The sequence below is a fragment of the Canis lupus genome, chromosome 1 (genome assembly GCF_011100685.1).
Source record: "Canis lupus familiaris isolate Mischka breed German Shepherd chromosome 1, alternate assembly UU_Cfam_GSD_1.0, whole genome shotgun sequence".
Lineage (NCBI taxonomy): Eukaryota > Metazoa > Chordata > Mammalia > Carnivora > Canidae > Canis > Canis lupus.
The window spans coordinates 43,344,342-43,355,041 of record NC_049222.1 but is presented as its reverse complement, the minus strand read 5'-3'; the positions used below and the strand labels follow the sequence as shown (position 1 = coordinate 43,355,041).

At 33.7% G+C, this 10,700-nt stretch overlaps 1 protein-coding gene across 2 annotated transcripts; it reads right to left on the bottom strand.

Annotated features, from left to right (window-relative positions):
- Positions 1-1,227: 1,227 nt before the first annotated feature.
- On the bottom strand, positions 1,228-10,310 carry VIP (vasoactive intestinal peptide). Of its 2 annotated transcripts, none has more exons than XM_038525593.1 (7): positions 10,097-10,310; positions 8,599-8,710; positions 6,599-6,721; positions 5,720-5,824; positions 4,851-4,982; positions 3,791-3,875; positions 1,228-1,953 (listed from the first exon to the last, which is right to left on the bottom strand). In XM_038525593.1, the coding sequence occupies exons 2-6, from the start codon at positions 8,703-8,705 to the stop codon at positions 3,833-3,835; spliced, it is 510 nt and encodes a 169-aa protein (XP_038381521.1). In that variant the 5' UTR covers positions 8,706-8,710; positions 10,097-10,310; the 3' UTR covers positions 1,228-1,953; positions 3,791-3,832. The 2 variants fall into 2 exon arrangements, with proteins under 2 accessions (XP_038381521.1, XP_038381519.1); XM_038525591.1 differs by having other exon boundaries at positions 3,791-3,878; positions 10,097-10,308.
- Between the last annotated feature and the right edge of the window lie 390 nt (positions 10,311-10,700).

Sequence of the window (10,700 nt, the reverse complement as noted above, 5' to 3'; positions counted from 1 at the left end):
GGCTTCCTTGCTGTCCAATAAGCCAGGATTTGCCCCTCACTTGCACTTGCTGTTCCCTCTGCCCAGAACACTCATCTCTCAGATCTCTAAACTCCACGTCATATTCATTTGATCAATATTTCTTAAAGAAATAGGGACTAAATTGAAAAGACTTACATTAATAAGATAAAAATAAAATTCTTAGATTCACACTCAAATTGTACTACAATTATGTCCTCATTTGATCTTTACAAGCTTCTTATGTGCAAATAACATCTAGAAGTTTTTGGTTTTCACTGTAGTACTTTGCCTAGAAAGTTCACCTAATAAATATTTAATGCTATGCAAAATCAGAAATGAGCAAAAGATACAATTAGTCCAATTCACTTCAACTTGTGTAAAGTGCTTTGCATTTACTGGTAGTTCTATACTAGTCTCTCCATATATATGCATTTGTTCTAATTGTAGCAAATGAACTTGAACAAAATTTTGCCTTGTGATGATAATTTTGCCTTGTGAGGGTCTATTGACTCTTACCTTCTTTATCATTTCTTTAAGGTTTATGGTAGGAATTTAAGATCCATAGCCTGAGACTTCTAAAAAAAAATTCCCACAGAAGTCTATCTTTCATTATTTTATAAGAACCCCAGTTTTTAGTAGGGCACATGACTATCCAGAAAAAAAAAAACAAACAAACTAAACAGCCTGATTTACAAATGAGTCTGATCATAAAACTATGTTCTAGTCAGTGGGATTGTTAGCAAAAATATCAGTGAAAAGAGAACCTGCATGAACTCTTTGTCTCTCTTTTTCCTATGCTCTTTCTTCCATCCTACTGCCTAGAATGTAGTGATGATGACTGGAATGCTGGCTGCGATTTTCATGATGAGGAGAGGTTTAGATTTCTGAGGGCTTCATGGAGCAGTACCTTCAAACTAACCTACGATATTTCCCTTTTGGTGTAATGTAAGAAAAAAACTTCTGTCATATTTAAGTCACTATTTTAGAACTCTCACACAGAATCAACATAGTCCTACCTCAAACATCACAAAACTATCTAATGCTTGGAACTTGAGAGCGAACATGAGTTACCACTGCATCATTTAACAGAATCAGAACAATAGAAAGTGTCTGCAATGATAATCAAAGTTCTTTATTTTTTCTATTTAATTTCCTACAATCCTTTTGGAAAAATAGTCATGTCTCCAAATGTACTTTCACTGAATGAAGCTGAGGACCAAAGCATTATTTGAGTAATTATGGAAAAAATTTATTACTGAAAAACAAAAGTTCCATTCAGTTTCCATTTTACACATATTTCACACAAGCAGAAAAGAAAGGTCCAATGTCAGAAACAGAGGTCATTCTCTTTCACTTAAACATCACAACAGAAGAGAGCATTTGGCAATTAGAGATCCAGATTAGAGAGGTTTTAAATCTTATTCAAATTAAATGATGCCTAAAAATGTGAAAATGTATACCACTTTCTGAAAATCTGTTTTGAAGAATGTCTTTTTATCTTTGTTGTTAGTTTTCTCTTGGACATTTTGCAGTTTATTTAACACAGCTTCCTAGCTGCTTAGCATTCAAATTTAGACACACTGATTATGTGCTCCATGCTTCTGAATAGTTAAGTATGCTCTATAAATACACACATCATTTGTGCTCTATTACTCTCCCCCAAAGCTTCACAAAATTGGCATTAACCTAGTATTTACTTATCACTAAATATATTTTTGTTAGAAAGGATACACAGCATATGAAATTACATAATCTTTATGAGTCAAAGACAAATTTTAGAACTCCCAAATAATATTTACAATGTAAACATCACAGTTATTACATTAGGATAAAACAAATCACAACATTCACAACACTATATATTTTATTTGGTTTTGATATTGAAGTTGTTTTCTTGAATTACTTATGTAGAACTCAAAATATAATTACTTCTATCGTTTTCCTTCACGAATTCTGAAAAAGAAAGAATTGGTGTTTTAAGCATAAAAATATTTTTATTGGGCACCCCGGGTTGCTCAGCGGTTTAGCACTGCCTGCAGCCCAGGGCCTGATCCTGGAGACCCGGGATCGAGTCCCATGTCAGGCTCCCTGTGCCTGTGTCTCTGCCTCTCTCTCTATCTGTGTGTCTATCATGAATAAATAAATAAAATCTTTTAAAAATACATTTTTATTTACAGCATCTTAGTTTCCTTCATTCTTCCACTGACTTTGTCACATCTATTTCCCTTTGTGAATAGCCTGTCATTACAGGAAATCACGTTCTGGAATATCAGGAACTCATATTCCGAAGGACTGATTATCAGAAAGGGAACTGAGATGTGAAGAGATGCTTTAATTAGTCATTTTAAGTATCCATTTGTAATTTCCACATGGTTGACACACAGGATTTCCCATTAAAAGAAGTTGTCCAAAGTTACCCATTCAGAAAAGAAAAGAAGGGAGGGTGGAATCTCATAAATGATCTTGCGGCTTGCAAAAGATAAAATGATGAAACCTCCTTTATATTTTAGTGCCTCTTGTATTTCTTAATTAAATGAAATAGACTACTTCTTTGTAAACTTTTTTTTCAAGAAGCTATATGTGATTTTTCTTCTTTGAGCAAAGGGACTTGTTTCTCTGAAATGTCTATACATGATAAAGAGTGAGCAAGTGCAGGACACTGAGCATCTGTCTCTCTTAGTGGACAAAAGTAACCAATCAGGCGGGTGTCTCCCACTTGATGATTCTCACAAAAACCTTAGATCCCTGCTCCAGGAACTTCAGTATAACCATGGATTGCCTTCCCTCTGAGCATGTTTCTATTTTAGTCTCCTTGACCTAGTCAGAGATTGTAGTCCAGTCTACCTTTAGGTTTTACAAATAAACTATTGTAACAGCAGCTCCCATTCATTTTACATATCATCTGTGGCTGCTTTCATGCTACAAGGGCAGAGTTTGAGTAGTTGTAACAGAAACCATATAACTGACAAAGCCAAAAATATTTACTCAGTAACCTTTTATAGAGAAAGTTTACCAACCTCTGATACAATGATGACATAAAATTCCTTTAGGCATTGGCCAAATATAAATATGTTTTTATGAGCTAATGTAGACATAACTCAGGAGAATTACATCTTGTATCCATATGTACATAAAAGCAACTGGGATAACAAGCTTATCACTTAACAAAGGAAAAGTCTACTCGTGTTTTCTTTGTTCAAAAAATATTTGAATATAAATAGTATTGGATCGTAGCACCTACATTCACTATATAGGTAAGATAAGCTGAATTTAACTTCGCTGCATGAAGCTTGCTATGGTTCAAGGAATTAAATTAGACCGAATGCCTTGGTATTTTCATAAAAAGGAACCATGCTGCAGTTTTGGGGTATTTCTCTGTATACTAAATGAGGTGTTAACTGTCATTTATAGGGCTAACCCTTAAATTAATAAAAGCAACATGGCTTGAGTCTCAAGAAAAAAAAAACAGTTTTTCTGATTAGTATGAGTCAGATTCTTCTGTTTTATATCTCGACAGGTTAGGAATAAGTCTGAGTAAATTAGGAGTACCATGCAGGTAGCAAACTGTTGGCCCATTGTGAGCCTTCTCTTCCTTGCTATCAGAGCACTGCATGAATCATTTTAAGCTGTTTACTGGGTGGGAGTCCACTTCAGATAGAAGTGTCCTTTTCTATAAGGTCTCATTGTGAGAACTCCAAGCTGTTTTTTACCAAGTGACTCTTAACTATTCAAATAATTAGATGTTTGCTCTCAGAATAAAATAAAAATAAGAATACAAAGATACACCTACCACTGGGAAGTTGTCAGCAGCTTTGCTTCAAAGAGCTTTCCATTATTTTTCTAGCTCTTCAGGAAAGTCAGGTGATTCTCCCTCACTGCTGCAGACCAGAAAAAGAAAAGTGTGCATGTGAAGGCTCTTAAATGAGAAAGCTTCCAAGGAACTGATGATGCATAACTTTTGCTGTTCTTTGGTTTCTATAAAGTGCACTGAGGACTAACCAATTATCTTTGAGGTTAGCTATTAACTAAGATTGTCCTTAAAGTGTCTAAAATTATTTTTACAGAATTATGATCTAGCCGGCAAAGGCATTAATCTTCCCTGATCTTGCCCAAGCAATATTGTTCTTAATGCTCACCATCTAAACAAAAATAATTGGAATAAAAAGAGAGAGCATCCCACTTTCTATTTATTATAATCCAATACTTATACACATAGAGAGACATGGGTCTCATAGAATATTCAAATACAAAAGAACTCATGGCTTAATTTGGTAAAATAAAGGTATTGACTATGCATATGAAAGGAGTTCCTTGTGATGTCAAATTGCTAATTGACTGCACTTTAAAATCTTAAAAAAACCGGCATTTCTGGGGGTGCCAATGTGGCTCAGTGGGTTTCTGCTCAGGTCATGAGATTGAGCTCCACAGTAGATTCTAGGCTCAACACTGTCTAAGATTCTCTCCTTTGCTCCTCCCCCTCAAATAAATAAAATCTTAAAAAACCTAAAAAACAAAATACTAGTACTTCTGATAAAACTTGTTCCCAGATTCAGAGTAGATGTCTCCACAGTCTCTTTCTTCATACTGGATGCACAGTAGAGTCGAGTGGGGAGCTCCTAAAAAAATACCCCAATGCCTAGGTACTAATTTTCTGGCAGTTGGTTTTGGGTAAGGCATACATCAAGATCTTAAAAACTCTCCAGGGTAGTCTAATGTCAGCCAAGGTTGAACATTACTGCTTCTACTGAGTGTAGATAGTGAGATAGATTGATAAATAACTCTTCTTATGTAGCTTTTATTTCCGAACCCATTTACAATTTCTCATTTTAGCAAGTTCTCTGTTTTTTTACCTCCTCTTCCCATTCAGAATTGAGTTCAGGTATTTCTTTACAGCCATTTGTTTTCGAAGGCGGGTATAGTTGTCAGTGAACACTGCATCTGAGTGGCGTTTGATTGGTCCCTGGTCTTCTGAGATGTTATTGCTAAAGAATACAGGGAAAGGAAATCAAAGAGTTTTAATAAGAAATGGTAAATATGCCAAAGTTCCAAATTTCTTGGAGTCAGATAAAAAAGAATTCCAATGCCCAGTGTCTTTTCTACTACAAAAAGACTGAAATGAAAATATATCTAAGCCTAAGTATAAGGGAGCAATGAATACTCCAACATATTTTGGTACTTACTGGGAACCTTAACACACATTTTGTACTAATTGAGCAAATAATTTATTTTTAAAAAAGGAAAATGGTTGAAGTTGTGTTCTGCTTCATTGGGAGGAAAATTTCTTTAAAAATACATTCTTTATAAGCTTTGCCACCCTGAATAGTGCCATATAAATATTCAGCAATTGGCCATTTAAAGAAAGAACTTCCAAGGCTTGGTTGATCAGGAATTAAAAAACAAATACTGTGGTAAATATTAAAATTTGATTCAGTTTATATTATGTCTTTTTTTTACTGTGTCTAGTTCAATTTGATTGCAGATTTATAAATGATTGACATTTAAGAAAAATAAGTATGCCAATGAGTAATAGTATATCACTAAAAAGTCTATTTCCCTAATCCATGGGCCTGTATATTTTATTTAAGAATATAAATTGTTTTTCAATTAAATTGCACATCATCAAGAGTTAGTAAGTAAGTAAAGTGTTAACAGTGAAAAACAATAACTTGCAGATTAAATAATCATAATGTGTTTGATAAAAATAATAAATCATCTTTACCCAACTCGTTTTCCAATAAGGGACTCAAGGTATTTTTTGGCAGAAAGCTGACCCAAAAGTCTACTAAAGTCACTGGTGAAAACTCCATCAGCATGTCTGGCATTCCTAAAAGAAGAAGGATAGCCATTATTTCTTAAATAATTTCTTAAAATATTATTTTGCCTCATTAAATAGGAAAGAAATGTATTAGCAGCTATTTGAAAGCTTCTCATGCAAACTTAAGTGCAAAAAAAGTCTTCTTGATTACCTAATAAGATATATTTTCTAATCACTTATATTGAGATATATATTTCTAGCACAAAACTTTGAAAAACTAAAGAATTTAAATTTTAGAAGTATGTCTCCATATTAATTGAATTAAACTAATTCTCCAATAGCTGGGAAAAATAATATATTTAAATGAGTTTTCCTTATTTATTAATGGTGCTTTGTTTCTTCTACTCTGAATAAAGATATATACAAGGAGAAACTATTCTGATTTTTAGCAAAAAGCTTATTATATGTTTTGCTATTTCTCCTGTCAACATATTTGGAAACAAAATCTTTTAAGATAGAGAGGCCCATAGGGACTGTTAGCCAACTTTCCCATCCAAATCAGGAATTTTTACACTTTGCCTTCCATATAGAGCTACTCTGTCTATACCTGAATTGTTCACTCTGTTAAGTGAAGGATTTGTTGATTCTAGCTTGTTGCAATCTCTCTACATGAAAATCATGTACAGCTGCTAGAGCTTCAGTAAATCAGGTTGCATGAAGCAATGGCACATGGAAACCTCTAACATTGTACTGTAGGAATAGCTTCATAATGACACAAAAGGTGAAACATTTATATTTCAAAACCTACTTTCTAAAATAAATCTCAATAAAAAAGAAACTCACCTGGACACATCATAATAGGGTGTGTCATTCTCAGCTAGTGCATTTTGCAAGATGTCAGCATCTACTTTTAAGGAAACTTGATCAGGTTCATTTGCTCCTTCGAGTGGCATTCTTTCATCCAACCTATTAGGAAACAGACAGGAGAACCATAATCTATTCCATTCTCAGAAGATAACGCTTATGTTTTACAATCATCGGAAATAAGATACTCAATAATCTTGAGAAGAATTACCCGTTCCCAGTATATGGATAGCATTAGTTAGATTTACTGGCTTCTATGGTTTAGAGTATAAATAGTGGAATTTTTTTTAGCCCATATAACTGATGCCATGCAACTTTTACAAGCTATTTGTAGTAAACATAAGAGTTACTGAGTTCAATCCTATCAGTGCATTAAGCAAAGTACATTCTGTTGGTGATAGCTTCAGTTTGCAAAGTTTTTCACAGATAGAAAGATTTTGTATGAAATAGAAACTGCAAAAAATTTAAGTATTCAATATGAAAACTGGGAGCAATTCTTGTATTTGTTGGTGTTTAGTATCATTTGTCGAACATTTCTCAAGAGGTGGATATTAATTGCCTTTCTTTCTCTAGCTCTATCAGCTTTAATCTGAAGATTCACCTTAGTGTGATGTATTTCTCTGTATTAGTCAAGTACAAAGAATCTCTCCATTTCTGAGTAGTTACTCAAATTCAACAAATTTTGTGGAGTCTTCTTATTTCTGATCTTATGTATTAATACAATTTTAATGAGGGATGCACAATGTTTTCCTGAAAGGCTAAGAATAGTCATGGCTATACATGGAATATGACTATATTTTTTAATGCATGAACATTTTGAACACCAGCACACTATTAAAATTATGAATGCGTTGATTTTCACTATTAGAGTAAACCTCTAAGGAATGTGTCAGTTCCTGGGCACTTGTGCATATTTTGATGATGTAGTAGTTGGTGAAAGTAATAAGCATTCCTCTTTGTATGAAGCCTAGCAATCAATGCAAACAAACTTCAGCATCTTATGATTGTCTGTTATGATATGTGATATAACCATTCAGATAGAATCATTCTATTTGGTTATAAAGCAACATAAGATCTGGCTTTAAGCAGATTTCACAAACACTAATAGCTATGAGATTATTAAGTCTATTGAGTAGAAGTCTTCCTTGAAAAAAGAATCAGAAATGGGAAAATGAGCAAAGAAGTGATGATTTTGTTTTTAGATCTAGTGGTGCCTGTACGGTGGAAGGACAAAATCAAACTAATGTAGTTTTCTTTTATTGTTTACTTCCTAAGATAAATTTATTTCAGAGAAAGCTTTAAATAAGAGTTGTGTTGTAATTTATGAATTTGAGACATGAAATACAACATAGAGAACAGTGAAACTAAGAATTTAGGGTTGAAACCAAGTACATTAAAATTCATTCACTGGGGCAGGGCATCTCAGTAGATCAGTTATTCCACAATTCATAATATTGGCCAATTGATTCTGGCTTGATAGGTGTATCTGTTCAGTATGATTGTATTTATGTTTCACTGATTAGCTAATAACCTTAATATTATTTACTGATTGACCTTGAAAATGAACTATAATGAGGCAGGCAACTAAACATCTAATTTTTTCCATCAGAAACTGAATTGAACTGAGATGACAATGGATAAAAGCTCATTACTTATCTAAAACTGGTTTTGAATGAAAAAAAGTCAAATCCTTCTTCCTCCCTGTTTGGAAATGTGATCCACCATATCCTTAAAACGTCATTTACACTGTCTCTCATGCCCTGAAAGTGGCATATATATATATATATATATATATATATATATATATATATATATAATCATGTTGATCTGATGTTCAAAAAACTTGCTTAACACGTCAACCAAGAGATTTAAATAAATAATACATAACTTTAAAAATTAAGTTGTCCAACATAATATATAGGAAATTCCCAATAGATGAAGAAGGAACGTTGAACTGTCTGAATTGAAAGAATATTTACCTCAGAGCAGAGGGTGCTCCGAAAAGAGGCCATGCCAGCGTGTGGGAGAAGAGCATGCTGACAAGTGTTAGCAGCACAAGTAGCTGGGACTTACTTCTGGTTTCCATCGTGCCTTGAAAGAGAGAGAATCACATCAGCTTTTCCTACCAAAGATATCACCAACAAAGTAATTCTAAGTGTCTAGTAGTCATTTCTGAAGCCTCTTGCAGAGTTTGGAAAAAGTAATTTTCATCTTATAGAAAGAGTTAAACTGCAATATAATTTTTAAGTCAGGAAGATTTTTCTTGGTCACAGCTGCTTGAATAAAACTTAGGGTCCTTTTCAACTGTCTCTCACCAGGCAGAGTTGTGCTAAGTGTATGTGGAATGCCATACCTTCACAGTGCTGGAAGTACTCATGAGAACAATCTTCTTGTAACAGAGTGTTAGCATTCAAGCATTCACATTTAGTATTTTTTCTAACTAAAGAAGCAGTTTAACTTTCTAGTGTCTAGTTAATATAACATTGGAGTATCCTCTATTTAATAATGTGTGTGTCTATTTATGTATATATGTACATATACTTATCAGTATAAAATTATACAAACATTTCTTTTTCCTCTTCTAATTGTAGAGGTTATTAGGAACTTATTTCCTTAAGCCTGATTTGAACAACTTAGTAGTGAAAATTAATATCAAAAATTATTAAACTGGGGATCCTTGGGTGGCTCAATGGTTAAGTGCCTGCCTTTGGCCCAGGGCATGATTCTGGAGTCCTGGGATCAAGTCCCACGTCGGGCTCCCTGCATGGAGCCTGCTTCTCTCTTTCTGCTTGTGTCTCTGCCTCTCTCTCTTTCTCTGTGTCTCTCATGAATAAATAAATAAAATCTTTTAAAAAATTATTAAACTGCATATTACCATTGAAATAATTTTTGCCACAAAAGGAAAAATATGTTAAAAATAGTGTTTGTACTATTTTTTTTACATCTAATCCATTTACAGATTTCATTTCTAAACAGTTCTTACATAGAAAATTAGGAATTTGAGCTTTGATTTTCTTGATGTCTATAAAAATCACAGAATTTAGACTTAAAGAGGAAAAAAATGCTTCCTTGATTCACATAACTTACTTATGAAATAGAACAACACTAAAAAAGCAAGTTGAAACTTGTAAAACAAATGTACCCACTAAACCCTTCAGTAAAAATGTATATAACAGGTTAAAAAAAACACTTACTTTAATATATTTTAAAAAACAGTATTGAAAAAAAAACAGTATTGAGTAAAAGTATTGAGCATACAGGGCAAAGCAACTTCTAAGGAATTTAGAAAATCCATGAATATATAAGAAATTGAAGCATTTCTACACTTACCAGGTGACCTGAGAAACTGTTCTTTGTTGTTGTAAGGGAGGAACATTATAAAATTCTTTTCAAGAGAGAGAAATATTCTGTATACCCTGGGAAAAGTTTGAAAGCAGGAGCAGGGGAAAAAGGAAGACAGGTAAAGTTTTTACTCACCTTGCCAAGTAGTGTTCCTCAGGAGCTTTCTGTATGGAAGAAGAATATTGGAGCTGTCTTAGGTGCTGAAGTCCTATGAGGCGGAGAAAGGCTCCAGCAGTTCTCTGCCCTCAGAGCTGAACCAGAACTTGGTACTGGCTATGGGTTGGCTATTATTGTCGGCAACTGCTTTTCACTCTACCCTGACCAGCATTTCAAAGCCCATCATTTTATAGGGCTTACACTTAGGGCTGAGCAATCACAAAGCTCTCTGAAAGACGTCACAGTAGTACTCCCACGGGATGAATAAGGCTTGAGTCCTTATTAAATTGTCATTATGTCTGATTTATATAAATTTATAGTGAGTAACTTCAAGACGTAAGATATAAAGAGGAAATTTACTTTTCCTTAAATAAACAATAACAAAAAGGTACCAACCTTAATATGAAATATTTTAATCTTTAATTAGTAATAAGAAAGTAGGAGAATGATTGTTAACCAGGGCCATCGGAGTTCCTTAAGAAAATAAGAGTTTTATGTGCAGAAACAGGTGCAAAAAAACCCAAGCACTTATGCCTACAAATGTATAATTCTCCTTTATCATAAAGTATCAATTCTAAAGCCT

Coding starts and splice junctions, on each gene's coding strand:
- VIP (XM_038525591.1), bottom strand. CDS start 8,705: ATGGAAACCAGAAGTAAGTCCCAGCTACTTGTGCTGCTAACACTTGTC. Junction 6,722..8,598: donor GGAGCACCCTCTGCTCTGAG/GTAAATATTCTT, acceptor GTTTCCTAATAG/GTTGGATGAAAGAATGCCAC. Junction 5,825..6,598: donor CCCTATTATGATGTGTCCAG/GTGAGTTTCTTT, acceptor TTCTTCTTTTAG/GAATGCCAGACATGCTGATG.